We start from the raw sequence: 16,554 nt of genomic DNA, 5'->3' as shown, positions 1-16,554 counted from the left end.
TGCTGATATAAACTTTATAAAGTCCCCGGGCCAAGAGCAATGACAATGTCATACTACTGTTTTTGGGACTACTCTTCCTTCTCTAACTTATGTTTTCAAACCCGATTAGGGCTTTACCGCTGCCAATAGAGAAGGACTCTGTTCTCTGTCAAGCTATGTGGCTTTGTATTTCCTTCGCATTAACTTTACACAATGGTACATCTTAAAGGACTGCTGGGTTTCAGGTTGAAGCTGATTCTAGTCATATCCTTGTTTTGCTGGAGGATAACTATCGAGGTACCTTTAATCTCTCGGAAGAGACATCTCTTTGGATTTCCAAAGGAGTTGGAAGGGAAGGCTTCCCAGGGAAAGCAAGTGTTTTTTTGCCAACCTATATGGAGAGTATCAATATGAATGGATTTAACCAAATTATTGTTTACTCTATCTTAATGTTGATTATTAAAAAGTTCATCACTCTGAAATTGTATTTATTCTTAAAAAAAAAATTATTTCTATGTCTTAACCTTTTTAAATTAAAAATATAGTAAAAATGACTAAAGTTTACGCAACTTGACTTGACCATTGGCCAGTAATTAGCTGGGAGTGCTATTCATCTCATTGCCGCCACAAAAATTCAAATGAATTGGAAAGAAAAAGGGAATAGTCAGACAGACCCTTTGCATATATAGTAGACACCACCGACGACTGTGAGTGACTGCCCTCGAACTTTTCAAGTTAAGTGGATTGTGTAAAATTGATGAAACTTCCGTTGGTCCTTCTCCTCCATCATCCAGTGGCCCGGACTTTGTTTCCCCCTTCAGCTGGATGTCGGCTGCCACTCGCCATTTCTTGTTGTCCCACTTGACAAATGCACAAATGAAAAATCAAATAGTCCGGCGAGCAGACTGCATCTGCCGGATTAGCAGCTTGGCAGCTTTAGTCTGGAGTGGCATCTGGAAGCTAAGACGGCGTATACATGCTTGTATCTTCCTACTCCTATATCAATGAGCGGTCGATTTGTCAGCTGAGCCGCTCCAATCCCTCATTCAGGGACAACAAATTACTTGCCGCTTTTAAACTCATTAATATTTAATGCATTTAGGCACCGCCGCAGATGTGACCGTCTGAGAAAGGACATCAAATTCCATTCGAACCGCAAGATAGGCAACTCAAATGGGCCGTTTTTGTGCAAATATTTATGTGGCTTGGTCAGTTGAAAAGTTACTTAATGGATGGGTCATCATTAGGGCTTAAATCCAGGAATTTATTTCTTTGGCTAGACATCCACACTCTTAAGTTTTGTGTCAAGTCAGAAAACGAAACTCCCAAGGATGGGGATTTGTCAGGCGAATGCTTTTAAAGCAATCGACATTAGAGTAATCCTGTTTCATAGACAGGCTTTCAGCATCTGTTTGGAATCGAATCCTGATAATCGAAATACAATCTGACCTCTTTCGCCAGCTCTCCTCGGTTGACAATTTAGAAATATATATTTTATGCACATTACCACAAAAGGTCACAGCGCATTTATCACATTTGTTTGTGACTTGGTCCTGTGTACCGCGTCCTGTGCTCTTGTTTTCTTGCATTGTTTTGTTTTCTTTCGATTCCCTTGAGGGGGACGAACGCTGTGCTTTTATCTCCTGTTCCAGTTGGCTTTGCTCCACTCACCTACGCTGCCTGCTGCCTCTTTATAGTCGGCTACGCAATTCAATTTATTTGGTATTTCTTATTTATTTTGCCCTTTTCCGTTTCCCTACTTTTTCGGTGCTTGGCACTGACAATTGAAAACCGCAGCCTGGCTGGCAAACAATCCAGATCCAGATCCAACCAGCCAACAAGCAAACAAACAAACAAATGCTATAAGCGTGCAGCCCTGCTCGTACAACGGGGCGTATGAGTTACGAGTTATGTGCATTGCGGCGGTGGGGCTCGTGTCTGTATTTTTTGTTTGTGGCTGCCACAAAAACTTCTTTTGGTTTGTCTTCGCTTGTCATCGTTTTGGATTTTCTCGGTTTGTTTGTTTGCTCATTTAAATTGTTTAATTTGCATTAAGTGACAGGCAGCAGTTATTTTCTTGGGATAAATTACACCAGGACCCCAAAGCCTCCAAGCATGTGGGGCTATATACTATATAATCGTTAAAAACTTAAAAAAAGCTACCTAGTCCCCAACCAAAAACTTCCATGTACCTAAACAAAGTTAAAAAAGTGAACTCTGTTGAAATAAATCCAGGCATCAATTAGAATGCCAAACAAATCAGCGAGCGCATAAAAACGCTTTGAAACAGATGCGAACATTTCTGAAGAGTGTGTGAATTGCAAATAAAATGTGTGCAATAAATCATTGCTAAAAATGTCAGAATAAATCCGGGAAAAAAATGTCGAAGAAATACGCATACGAGGAATGCAAAAAGAATAGAATTGCCGAACTGGAAATCCCAAATATTTACTTTGTGTGATGTGTATCAAAAACGAATTTGTTTCTCTTTTTCCCCCAAAATGCAGCTTAAAAGTTAAACTTTATGTAAAGTTAGACGTTGAAGAACGAGTTAACTATAATCAGATAAAATGTCTGGTAATGATGTATCGGTGACTGAGACAGCCCAAAGCGATCAGGTATGTTGTCAACTATTAATATCATCAGAGTACTTTTAGTAAAGCTGCCAACAAGTAAACAAAAACACAAAACACTGCATGAATCATAGTACAACTATGAATACATTAAAGTTCTGACACCCTTTGATCCCAACCAATTTAAGTATCAACGATTATTTGCATATTCAATATTTGATTGCCGGCATGATATATATTTGCTATGATTTTTGCCGACCGATTTTTGGTTGCATTTTGATCCGGCTATTTACTGAAAACAGAATTGTGTTTGTTCTGCATATTTTATGGTTATGCTTACCCCAAAAATATATGAATGTGTGTGAAAGTGTTGAGAGACTACCTTCCCACTTTCACCACGATATCCTTGTTTCCTTTGAATATTCATTTTGGCCACAATGATTTTTCTATGTGTGTTTTTTTTTTGTATAAATTATGGGCATATTTAAGGCAATTCTGAGCGGTATTCACGTAGCACTTAAAACATATTTATGCATTTGGTTATTTTGTTGAAATTTTATTGCCTACATTTTAGGTGTTTGCCACACGTACACGATCCTTTACACATACATACATATACATAGATGTGTATGTACGTGTTGGTCTGTGGGCTTGTGTGTCAAAAAATATAATTTATTAGGGCTAGGCATTTTGAATTTTTGGGGTGTTCTTGTTGAAATGAAAACGTTTTTCTGGGCCAGCTAACCAACATGTAAAACATTCCCTTTGGGAAAAAATAAGGTTTATAGAACAATTATTAAATCACCATTAAGTGCTTATCCTTTGGGCTTAAAGAGTTCAATTTTTTTGAGTTCATGAGTTTTGTTTGTTTTGTAAGATTTTGGCTATGGCCCTGCATAGGCCTCAATTAACATGACTCGTTACAGTATCCTTAGAGTCCTTTGGCGACCCTGCCAAAAATCAAGCAAACGTTGCCTGCTTTTTGGCGCACTGATCAGGCACTAATCAAATAGGACCTCAAAGCCAGCCCATGGCGAATTGTTTGGTATTTACATATCATTTGTACTCACACCCCTGGCCCCGTAGGCCCACTTGAAAAGAACCGAATGACTGCTCATTACGCCAGACGACATTGGGCGGCGGATGATTGGGGCCGGAAGATTGGGGCATGGCTGAGAGACTGGGCTGAGGGTCGGAGGACTGAAAGGGGCAAGGATATATGGTAAGCTGGAGGGAGCCTGGAGATGGAGACTGAAGCCGTGACACAGTTAAAGGGCGAGAGTGCAAAAATTTTGCTGGTGCCCTGCCAAGTGGGCTAACGATTTTATGTCCGCTTTGTCTGTGTCTATAAGAGACTACACTGAGAAGATATTATAGGGCTCTATCTAAGGGTTTTCCTAAAAAAAAGTAAAAACCTAAAAAGGCCGTAAAGAAGATTAAATATACCATAATAATGTCTAGATCTGTTTTAAGAGAACTTCTAAGGAAGCTCAACAGTCTTTTATATTTTAGAAAATATTTAAATCAAATTTGTTATTATTTCCACTAGACTTTTGTCTAAGTGTATATGTGTTTGGGAGCGAGTTGGTCGACATTTGGTCGTTATTTGATCATCATTAGCGATACGAATCGGGTAGGGTCCGTCCGTACGAAACTTACGTACTTACGTATCGTAAGGTCGCCTGCATGTGGGCGCCTCTTCATTGTCCCCCTCGTACTACCCCTCTCCTCTCGCCATTTGGTGAGTTCAGAGGGTCGCGCCTCGATTTGCTTGGCTGCACCGAAAGTTGCAACAAAAGTTCCGTTCACTCGCTGGTCCGGTCTTTGTGTTGTGCTTGACTTGGCTCGGTGGCTCTTTGATTAAACCCGAAATCCGGCGGGTGTTGGGCCCCAGGATGCCATGGTGGCTTTAGGTCAGTGAAGAGGGGAAAAGGGTTTGAGGGGTGGACGATAGTGTAGCAGAGTGTAATTAAATAATTGCGGTGAGCACTGCACTCGCCAAACCAAATCGAGCTAATGTATTTGGCGCAAAATCGCACTCCACCTTCCATTTATTTGGCTTTTTTGGGGTTTTCTCTTTATATATGTATATATTTTCTTTTTTTTGTGGCTGGCACAGTACCCATCGTTTTTGGCTCGTTTCAAGTTTGATTTCGTTATTTACTTTTGGCCGACTTTGGCGCAAATTTCATTTCATAACTTAGTTTTCGCGGTTTTCCCATTGCGGGATTTGGGAATTGTTGTTGGTGGGTTTTTAAGCTAGACCCGGGTCTAATTTATTTAGGAGGGAATTGAGTTTAACTAAGTAGTTGGCGAAACTTTCAAAGCACTAGTTAAATATTAGTATCGGTGTTCGAAACTTTAAATTTAATTTTTATTCTATTCCAATAGGAAATTAAAATTATTTTTAACTTGCTTTAGTTTAAGCTTTAAGTCATAAGTTAGATGCACGTTTTCAATAAATATTATAAATGATATACCTACTCCTTGTTTTTTAATTTATTATATATAATTTATTAAGTAAAATACATTTATAAACTTAAATCGTTGCTACAATCTCAGCAAAATTCTCGGTTTTTATTTTGCTTTTTTTTGGGCTAGTTCAAAGGACCTGAAAAGGATCCCCAAAAAATAATGTTACCCCACGTTGTTTTGTATCCTTTGTGTTGTGTAACATCTTGTAGTTAATGCTTGTCCCTTTGTTGCTGCTTCAATTTGTGTTTGCCGTTGGATGTCCTTTCGCTTTGAAATACACACACACACACACAGTTCGCCCTCAAAGGACTCGCACGTACCCCTATTACACAATCACACACACACGCTCCGGCAAGAGTGGGTGTGTGGGGATTTAACCGGCAGTGCTGTCCACAAACCAATTTTATGTGTGTTCCTCTCTCTCTCTCGCTTGTCCCCCGGAACAATAATAAAAAAAACAACAAGTATCAAACTGCCAATGCAGCTGCACATCATCAATATTATCGCTACCACAAGCAACACCAGCAGCAGCAGCAACAGCAACAACAGAGCTGCCTGCGACAGCAACAAAGACAATTGCAGTGGGAGCAGCAGCAGCAACATCAGCAGCAACAGCTGCAACATCAACTGACCAACAGCTCCAGCGAGTTTGATGAGTTCCACTGGCCCAGCAAGCAGACGGGCGGCGAAACACTGGGCGGAAAGATCTATATAACCCCCGCCGACATACCGCCACCGCCCCAGCCACCCCTCCTGAACAACTCCGGCAACTGTCACAGCCACCACAATGGCAACAAGGCCCGTCAGCAGCACCAACACCAACAGCAACAGCAACATCCTCACCTTCATCCACACATCCATCCACATCCGCATCCACTGCCACACCACCAACATGGACACCGGACGCCACCGCACCGCTGCAAATGCGAGCACCCAAGCATCGAGCTGATGGGCTACGAGGATGCCGCCATTGCCACCGCCACCGCCAGCAACACTGCCGCCAACGTGGGCCACCATCAGCGTCACCAGCATCCGCCCTACTACTACAAGGCGATGGTGGGTCGGCGACCGAGCGCCAAGCTGCACGAGTCGATGCTGGGTGGGGGCAGTAGCCTGGAGGACGACGATGTGGTCAGTGCCGGTAGCTTCGGGGAGGGGATGTCAAGGTTCAAGGTAAGCCATCAATGGACCAGCTATGACAGGCAAATGGAGAGTCCCAGTTTAAGGATATTAAAACTATAAAATTATTTTTATTTCAAATAAATATTACTTATAATTTATTTAAAAACCATAATTACCATTTTTGACCACACTTTCGTCAAACGGGGTACTTATCATTTGGGAAGTGTACAATTTCGACATATATTTTAATATCCATATAAATGTTCAATCAGCAAAACCATAATATTTTATAAGTAGTTTTAAAACCACCTTAAAATGTTTAACAGCTAATCTGGCTGCACTTCCATGGATTCAGATAAATAGCCACTCCCAAGAGCTCCTGCTTGGGTCTGTAATTAAATTGATTTGCCCATGAGTGCGAAAATGGGCCGCTGATTGACCACAATGTCCATCCTGATAAACACAAGATGAATGGGCAGCTGAGTAGCTAATATATCAATCGAAAATGTGGGCGTTTTGTGGTTGATTGGGTGGATTCTGTCCCATCCCCTCATGGTTGTCCTCATTGTCATTTTGTGGCTTGCCGGCAACAGGTGGCACATAAAACTCTGGACTTGATTGGAATCATTACCACAATGTGCCTGGGATAAAAGTCTATTACATGTTTATTGTTTCATTTACATTGATATGATGTAACTTTGATTAAATAATAAATTGCTAAACAAGGAAGATATAAGCGAGTGCTTAGACTCCTTTTCCAATTAACTATTATAAACACGTCCTTATCAAAATATCCCCCTCAAACCCTTTATAATTATGTTAAAACCCCAGAGCTCAACTTATACTTTCAGCTCATTAGTTCAACACGTTAAAATATACACACAATTAGCAGCAGGGTAAAAAAAAATAATGATAAAAAAAGGCAATCCCCTAGGAGGAAACACACCCTGAATAAGGCAAATTAATTAATTTCAGGACAGTTTATTGAAAAACCAAACGACAAAAATGGCCAACCCAGAAAAAAACTGGCCCCAAGCAAACAAGCAAAGGCCAGACAAAAAGTCATCTATTTTTTTTTTTTTGCTGTTGTTGTTTTTTTTGGTCCTGTGATGTCCTGGGGATGAACCTCAAATAGTTGTCGTCAAGCCCCTCACGTCGCAGCGATTACGTCCTGAAGCCAGATAGAAACAAAAAGCTGATGCCAAAGCCGAACAAGTATACGACATGTGGTGAAGTTCGAGTGGAAATTCCCAAACAGCTTCAATGATGAAAACTTCAACTAATTGCCGGATGTCCAGTCATCCATTCCTGTTTCCTGTTGTGTGGGATCAGACTAAAATACAGCTCTCCTCAAAAAACCTTTCAATTTCATATTTATTAAATAATTTGAAGATTGGCGTGTGGGATGAATGCGCCATAGAGTTTGTGAGGTGAGCTGGCTAATTGCGCCACATTGTGCATCGAATTGAATGGGAAATCCCAAAACAATCAAGGCACAAAAAGTGTTGGTCCGAATAGCCATTGATATGATTGAAGTTGGTCAAGCGTTAGTTCAATGGATCAAATTGAAGTGGCCGGCTATGAAATACTATGAAAAATAGAAAATGCTCTTATGGGATTACTGATCTAAAATCAGAAATGATGTACAAGTGTATTTGGAAAATTTGTTCATTTCCAAAGTGTTAAGGTGCGAAAATTAAAAGTATACATAAACAACATGAAATTTGGTGCCTTGGAGCTAATTAAGAAAATTATAAATAACCAAAAGACCACTAAGAATTTAAATACATCGCGCTGATTTTTGTTTTCATTGAAATGCAAACTCAAGTCCCAATTGCCAACGAAATCCAAGTGGAACCATAAATTCTCTACACACATGCCAAGCCAAAACATATAAAATGCTGCAAAGTAGTAACTAACATGTCTTCGACGTTGCCAGCTTCGCCTCCATGGAACTATATATTATGGACTGGTTGCCAAGAATGTTTTTTTGGGATGGGGACAACCAGGGAACTACGTACGTGGTCAATGGGGAGTCCCTTACACGTGTCATGTGGCTTCAAGGGAAAAAAAGGAGCACGAGTCTATCCTTCCACACTTTGGTTTTGTTTGGGATTAGCGTGAAGTTTCTATAAAACTTGAATATTAAACGGTGTTCGCATTAAGTTTGCAAATACAAGAATCTGAATACCATAGGTGCAGCAGAAACTGGTTTTTCCAGAATTCTTGAACGGTAGCTAATGACATTAATACGAGTCATTTTTATTTTGCTTATTCTGGGAAACCAGATTTAAAGGCAAGAAAGTGAATTCAGACCTATTCTGAGAAAGTTTTTAAAATAATAAAAAATTAATCTACAATTTTCTGATCTCCCCCAGAAATTTTGAAAAAAAATATTTAAAAAATATTTGTTTCCAGATTTCGATTACGATTGGTGGAGAATCGTTCCAAAAATAGTTTAAGGTATGCCGTTCAAGAATCGGATGAATATAGGCAAAGATATGGGCTTCGCTGTTGGCCATATTGTCTATCCATGCATTTTTACGATTTTCGAAGGGGACCCTCCAGGAATTTTGACAAAAAATCTAAAAAAATATTTGTTTCTAGATTTTGATGCAGATTGGTAGAGAATCGAGCCACAAATCGTTTAAGGTATGCCGTTCAAGAATCGGATGAATATTGGCAAAGATATGGGCTTCGCTGTGGGCCATATTGTCTGTCCATGCATTTTTACGATTTTCGAAGGGGACCCTCCAGGAATTTTGACAAAAAATCTAAAAAAATATTTGTTTCTAGATTTTGATGCAGATTGGTAGAGAATCGAGCCACAAATCGTTTAAGGTATGCCGTTCAAGAATCGGATGAATATTGGCAAAGATATGGGCTTCGCTGTGGGCCATATTGTCTATCCATGCATTTTTACGATTTTCGAAGGGGACCCTCCAGGAATTTGAACAAAAAATCTTAAAAAATATTTGTTTCTAGATTTTGATGCAGATTGGTAGAGAATCGAGCCACAAATCGTTTAAGGTATGCCGTTCAAGAATCGGATGAATATTGGCAAAGATATGGGCTTCGCTGTGGGCCATATTGTCTATCCATGCATTTTTACGATTTTCGAAGGGGACCCTCCAGGAGTTTTGACAAAAAATCTAAAAAAATATTTGTTTCTAGATTTTGATGCAGATTGGTAGAGAATCGAGCCACAAATCGTTTAAGGTATGCCGTTCAAGAATCGGATGAATATTGGCAAAGATATGGGCTTCGCTGTGGGCCATATTGTCTATCCATGCATTTTTACGATTTTCGAAGGGGACCCTCCAGGAATTTGAACAAAAAATCTTAAAAAATATTTGTTTCTAGATTTTGATGCAGATTGGTAGAGAATCGAGCCTCAAATCGTTTAAGGTATGCCGTTCAAGAATCGGATGAATATTGGCAAAGATATGGGCTTCGCTGTGGGCCATATTGTCTATCCATGCATTTTTACGATTTTCGAAGGGGACCCTCCAGGAATTTTGACAAAAAATCTAAAAAAATATTTGTTTCTAGATTTTGATGCAGATTGGTAGAGAATCGAGCCACAAATCGTTTAAGGTATGCCGTTCAAGAATCGGATGAATATTGGCAAAGATATGGGCTTCGCTGTGGGCCATATTGTCTATCCATGCATTTTTACGATTTTCGAAGGGGACCCTCCAGGAATTTGGACAAAAAATCTAAAAAAATATTTGTTTCTAGATTTTGATGCAGATTGGTAGAGAATCGAGCCACAAATCGTTTAAGGTATGCCGTTTAAGAATCGGATGAATATTTGCAAAGATATGGGCTTCGCTGTTGGCTATATTGTCTGTCCATGCATTTTTACGATTTTCGAAGGGGACCCTCCAGGAATTTTGACAAAAAATCTAAAAAAATATTTGTTTCTAGATTTTGATGCAGATTGGTAGAGAATCAAGCCACAAATCGTTTAAGGTATGCCGTTCAAAAATCGGATGAATATTGGCAAAGATATGGGCTTCGCTGTGGGCTATATTGTCTATCCATGCATTTTTACGATTTTCGAAGGGGACCCTCCAGGAATTTGGACAAAAAATCTAAAAAAATATTTGTTTCTAGATTTTGATGCAGATTGGTAGAGAATCGAGCCACAAATCGTTTAAGGTATGCCGTTCAAAAATCGGGTGAATATTGGCAAAGATATGGGCTTCGCTGTGGGCCATATTGTCTATCCATGCATTTTTACGATTTTCGAAGGTGACCCTCCAGGAATTTTGACAAAAAATCTATAAAAATATTTGTTTCTAGATTTTGATGCAGATTGGTAGAGAATCGAGCCACAAATCGTTTAAGGTATGCCGTTCAAGAATCGGATGAATATTGGCAAAGATATGGGCTTCGCTGTGGGCCATATTGTCTGTCCATGCATTTTTACGATTTTCGAAGGGGACCCTCCAGGAATTTTGACAAAAAATCTAAAAAAATATTTGTTTCTAGATTTTGATGCAGATTGGTAGAGAATCGAGCCACAAATCGTTTAAGGTATGCCGTTCAAGAATCGGATGAATATTGGCAAAGATATGGGCTTCGCTGTGGGCCATATTGTCTATCCATGCATTTTTACGATTTTCGAAGGGGACCCTCCAGGAATTTGAACAAAAAATCTTAAAAAATATTTGTTTCTAGATTTTGATGCAGATTGGTAGAGAATCGAGCCTCAAATCGTTTAAGGTATGCCGTTCAAGAATCGGATGAATATTTGCAAAGATATGGGCTTCGCTGTTGGCTATATTGTCTGTCCATGCATTTTTACGATTTTCGAAGGGGACCCTCCAGGAATTTTGACAAAAAATCTAAAAAAATATTTGTTTCTAGATTTTGATGCAGATTGGTAGAGAATCAAGCCACAAATCGTTTAAGGTATGCCGTTCAAAAATCGGATGAATATTGGCAAAGATATGGGCTTCGCTGTGGGCTATATTGTCTATCCATGCATTTTTACGATTTTCGAAGGGGACCCTCCAGGAATTTGGACAAAAAATCTAAAAAAATATTTGTTTCTAGATTTTGATGCAGATTGGTAGAGAATCGAGCCACAAATCGTTTAAGGTATGCCGTTCAAGAATCGGATGAATATTGGCAAAGATATGGGCTTCGCTGTGGGCCATATTGTCTATCCATGCATTTTTACGATTTTCGAAGGGGACCCTCCAGGAATTTGAACAAAAAATCTTAAAAAATATTTGTTTCTAGATTTTGATGCAGATTGGTAGAGAATCGAGCCTCAAATCGTTTAAGGTATGCCGTTCAAGAATCGGATGAATATTGGCAAAGATATGGGCTTCGCTGTGGGCCATATTGTCTATCCATGCATTTTTACGATTTTCGAAGGGGACCCTCCAGGAATTTTGACAAAAAATCTTAAAAAATATTTGTTTCTAGATTTTGATCCAGATTGGTAGAGAATCGATCCACAAATCGTTCAAGGTATGCCGTTCAAGAATCGGATGAATATTGGCAAAGATATGGGCTTCGCTGTGGGCCATATTGTCTATCCATGCATTTTTCGATTTTCGAAGGGGACTCCAGGAATTTTGACAAATAATCCGCGTGAGAATCCGGAAATTATTGTTATAAATATAGTCTTCTTTGGGATAAAAATGATCGAATCCGCATGGGTTTATAAGAATGTACCAATTTCATTCGTTTCGGATTCAAAATGACTGGCAGGAGACACAAGCAAAAATGTATCTCACCACATAACCTTGATCTGAACAATAATCTAAACCCATTTAAAAATCACACAAAAGTGTCACGCTCTGCCAAAAATCCAGTGACATGAATCGACAAAAAACCGTTGAAAACAGAAATAAACACAATGGAAAAGCATTTCGTTTAATGATAGATTTCAACAGCTCAATTAACACATCGAACATGAGCTAAATAAAAGACTTAAAAAAGACTCTTATTTCGGTGTCTCCGAGAGGCGTGGACAACTTCAATTATTTAATCGCGCAATGTAAAATTATGTAAACGAAACAACAAACTTGGCAAAAGCCCCAGACAGGTCCAAAATATGTGTACTCGATACGTAAAAAGCAATTTCTGATTTTGTTTGCTTACGTCATGCGGCAATTGCTATGCCGGGGAGCCCCTTTAGGCCCCTTTCTCCCGTCTTACCTGGTTTTATACTGTAGGATAGTATACTGACCAGAGCATAAACCAGTTATGGACGTCCCAGTCTGGAGCTGGTTAACAAAAAACTACTTTCATTTTCGCTCTTCGCTATGCGATATGGCTTTTTGGGCTCATTTCTTTTTGGTTAAGCCTCTCTACCTGGCTTAAAAACACGGACAAAAATAATGATTCTTTAATAACTACTTGTTTAAAATACATTTTTATGATAAAACCTATTTTTTCGAGTGTATGTCATGTACTTCGCTACGCTTTTTTTGAGTGGATAACGTTGAGTGAATGGAGATGCAAAAGAAAAAGTCATTGCGCATGCGCAACGTTACTTTCCATATACCTACATACATACACCTTTAAGTATACGTGTCTTGGGTTACTGATTAGTCAGTAAGATAGTATCCAAATTAGCAAGCGAAATGCGCACTTGGTTTGGGCCGTATAATTTGGCCTGTCCAACTTGCATGGTCAGCCCAGAAGGCGCCTGATTACAGAAATGTGAATGGAAATTGCAGGAAGGAAAGCCATTTTCCCAACATGGAAATTAAGGCTAATGAACTTGCAAGCGCTTTTGGAAAGAGTACCTTTGTAATTAAAATAATAATTACTTTTTTTATTTATTTTTTAACAGAACCTAATGAGTTCGAAGGAGAAGAAGCGTCGATTGCGGATCATCCTAACCACCATAACAGTGATCGTTGGCTTGGCTCTTCTGGCCACTGCCCTGTATTTCATTATCCGAACTGACGAGAAGGATAGTTCTGATTCCAACGACGGTTCCTCGGGCAATGCCATCGACCTGGAGGATGTTCTCAGCGGCCAATTATATGCCAAGAGATTCAATGGCAGCTGGAGCAATGGCAACAGTCTGATTTACAAGGAAAGTGCGGTGAGTAGGGAATTTAATAAACTGTTGAACCAAAATAATGTTCCAAATTCTAGTCCATTATTGAGTATGATGCCAAGACTGGAGTCCGAACCCCTCTCCTGCACAATGCCGGCCATTATGTCCTCTACGAGAAGTCCGCCGACGGGCAGTTCCTGCTCTTGGCCAAGAACTACAAGAAGAACTTCCGGTACAGCTTCCTAGCCGAGTACGATCTCTATAACCTGAACACCAGCCAGACCACGGCACTGACCATCCAGGGCGTGCAGGTCTATCTGAGCATGGTCCAGTGGGCGCCCACGGGAAATGCTTTGGTGATCAACTATGACCGCAACTTGTACTACAAGAAGAACGCCCTGGATGAGGAGATCGTGCTGACCAACGACGAACAGGCGGGCATTCTCAACGGCATTCCAGACTGGGTCTACGAGGAGGAGGTGTTCAGCTCCAACGTGGCCACCTGGTTCAATCCCTCGGGCACCCAGCTGGCCTTCATCAAGTTCGATGACTCGTCCACGCACCTCATCAACTTCCCCTACTACGGAGATGCCGGCGATCTGCGCTACCAGTATCCACTGCACCAGGTGATTGCCTACCCCAAGGCAGGATCCTCGAATCCCCGCGTCCAACTTATAATGGTTGATCTGGAGAAGGCGGTGGCTGGAGGGCAGAGGGAAGGCTTCGTCACCCAGATGCCGGTACCATCTGCTCTGAATACGGAAACCGACTACATTGTGACGGTGGTCAGTTGGGTGGACGACGACAATGTCCTGTCTATCTGGATGAATCGCATTCAGAATGCCGCCTATGTGGTGACCTTCAACGGACTCACCCGAAAAACTGTAAGTGACGAATCCTTATAAACCTTTTCAATATTTTCCATCAATATCCTTTCCTACGCAGATCTATCGCACGGAACCAAAAACAGGATGGGTGGATCTTTACACCGCCCCTTTCAAAAATCATGATGGTTCCCGGCTCGCTGTTGTCCTGCCCCACAATAACTACAAGCACCTACAGCTCCTTACCTCCAGTGTGGCTAGCTCGGAACCCCAAACGCCGGAGGCATTGACCGACGGCAAGTATGTGGTGGACAGCATCCTGCACTGGGACGGCGCCAACGATATCATCTTCTACATGGCCAACACGGAGGAGCATCCAGAGCACCTGCATCTGTATGCGATTCGGGCACAGGCCAAGCAAACTGCTAAGTGCCTCACATGCAACCTCATCAAGTCCGGGGATGTCCAGCAGACCTATTTCTCGGCCATCTTCAATGACAATAACCATATAGTGATTACCTCCCAGGGTCCTGGTATTCCCACCACCCACATCTATGAGTGGAAATATGAAAATTGTGAGTCTATGACTTCATATTATCCAGAACTCTTAACTTATCATTGAAATTTTTAGCTCAAGTCCAGCTAACCCATGTGATCGACTGGGAAACCAACGAGTCGCTGCGAGCCAAACTGAAGGGCGTGGCCCTGCCTTCCCACAAGATCCTGACATTCAACATCGATGGTGGCTTCCAGGCCAAGGTGCTGCTCCAACTGCCTCCCAATCTGGATACCAGCGGCAATACCAAATACCCCATGTTGGTGGATGTCTACGGCGGACCAGATTCCTATTCGGTAGGGAGTTCTCTCATAAAACTCGAAATTTTTTTATATAATTTTATTCTTGGTATTTATTATCAGGTTACCACCAAGTGGATGCTGGACTGGGGTACGTACTTGTCCTCCAATCAGTCTGTGATCTATGCCAAGATCGATGGTCGTGGCTCGGGCCTTCGAGGGGAGAGTCTCCTCCATGCCATCTACCTTCAATTGGGCACCGTGGAGATCAGTGATCAGATCAGTGTAACGCGGTAAGATATATGCCAGTTATCCTTATCCTCAACTGATTTTAAAAATCCTGTTTTTTTAGAAACCTCACTCAGCTGTACAACTATATCGATGCCGATCACGTGGGCATCTGGGGATGGTCTTATGGAGGCTATGCCGCTGCCATGGCTCTGGCCAATGATGATAATCAGGTGTTCAAGTGTGCCGCCTCCATAGCACCAGTCACAGACTGGGCTTACTATGGTAGGTCTCCCCAAAACTACTTTCTAAGAATACTAATACTAATCTGATTCTTGCAGATTCCATTTACACCGAGCGATACATGGGTCTACCCACAACCAATGAGGGGGGCTATTCCAACTCCAGACTGAGCACGAGGGCCCAGAAACTGCGGGGCAAGAAGTACCTGCTGGTCCATGGTACTCTCGACGACAATGTCCACTACCAGCAGGCTATGATTTTGGCCAAGAACCTAGAGCGATACGACATTCTCTTCAAGCAGATTGTGAGTTCTACAAGTTGAATAAACCTTTATTATATTAATAATCTATATCTTTACAGAGCTATGCCGATGAGGATCATGGCCTGTCCAATGTGCGTCCGCATCTGTATCACTCCTTGGATAGATTCTTTGGCGAGTGCTTTGCCAGCAGTCGCCTCATGAAAAGTGCCAAATAAACAGGGCAATAATAGCAAACAATATAGTTGATAGTGCAACATAATATCACATAATGACTAGCTGTGTTCTAAACCTGCTACAAGAAAACAAAAGGCAAACATTTTCAGCTGCTAATAGATTGAGATAAACTAAAATTGGTACTTAAAAAGTTAATATATTTCAAGATTTAAAACAGGAAAGTATAAAGCAAGTAAAGTAATCAGATAACTCAAATTTAAATCAAGTTCAAAATGCTTAAAGAAACAACGTTAAAAAAAAGTACATTTAAAAACAAAATCAACATAATGCAGGTCCAAAAGTGTTATAAGATAACTTGGAACAATAATCTTTTCAAATGGCATTTTAAGACATTTTAAACGGGATGAGAGTTATTTCATCCCATATAGCTGCAATTTATTAAAAACGAAAAGTATTGTCTAGCTAGTGCCTGATTAAATTGCTAAACAGAAACAATTATTGTAGATATCGCAATTCAATTAAAAAACGATATATTCGAAAACTTTTGCTAGCGCTCCAATTAAAGCTTACCAGCCGTAGGTCAAAATTTTTAATTGGCAACAAACTTCCTGTAAATTAAATATACAAATTAAAAAAAAAACCCAAGGTAGTTTATAAAGTTTTTGTAGCTTTTTAGTTTGCTACGTGTATAAAACGAGAATGAAACTGTAAATAATTAATAAATAGTTGTTAAATCGCTTTTTGTAAATTAGAAGACAACATTGTGTATAGGCAACCGTTAAAAAGGCAAACAATAAACAATTAAATTAATGGAAAAATCAAAGACATTTTCATTTTAATTTCAGT

At 40.5% G+C, this 16,554-nt stretch overlaps 1 protein-coding gene across 3 annotated transcripts in view; it reads left to right on the top strand.

Annotated features, from left to right (window-relative positions):
• Positions 1-16,531, top strand: part of ome (dipeptidyl peptidase 4 omega) — a 70,573-nt gene extending 54,042 nt beyond the window's left edge. Inside the window, exons 2-11 of one of the 3 annotated variants that reach the window (XM_017253979.3) lie at positions 2,487-2,597; positions 5,493-6,200; positions 12,970-13,227; positions 13,281-14,066; positions 14,128-14,581; positions 14,638-14,858; positions 14,925-15,094; positions 15,154-15,314; positions 15,371-15,576; positions 15,633-16,531. In XM_017253979.3, coding sequence (XP_017109468.2) covers positions 2,550-2,597; positions 5,493-6,200; positions 12,970-13,227; positions 13,281-14,066; positions 14,128-14,581; positions 14,638-14,858; positions 14,925-15,094; positions 15,154-15,314; positions 15,371-15,576; positions 15,633-15,749 — 3,129 coding nt within the window. In that variant the 5' untranslated portion in view covers positions 2,487-2,549 and the 3' untranslated portion in view covers positions 15,750-16,531. The remainder of the gene's footprint in view (positions 1-2,486; positions 2,598-5,492; positions 6,201-12,969; positions 13,228-13,280; positions 14,067-14,127; positions 14,582-14,637; positions 14,859-14,924; positions 15,095-15,153; positions 15,315-15,370; positions 15,577-15,632) is intronic. The other 2 variants (XM_070279437.1, XM_017253980.3) reach the window with 2 other exon arrangements.
• Positions 16,532-16,554: the final 23 nt, after the last annotated feature.

Source organism: Drosophila bipectinata, chromosome 3L (genome assembly GCF_030179905.1).
Source record: "Drosophila bipectinata strain 14024-0381.07 chromosome 3L, DbipHiC1v2, whole genome shotgun sequence".
Lineage (NCBI taxonomy): Eukaryota > Metazoa > Arthropoda > Insecta > Diptera > Drosophilidae > Drosophila > Drosophila bipectinata.
The sequence above is the reverse complement of the archived record's forward strand: the minus strand, read 5'-3'. Positions and strand labels throughout refer to the sequence as shown.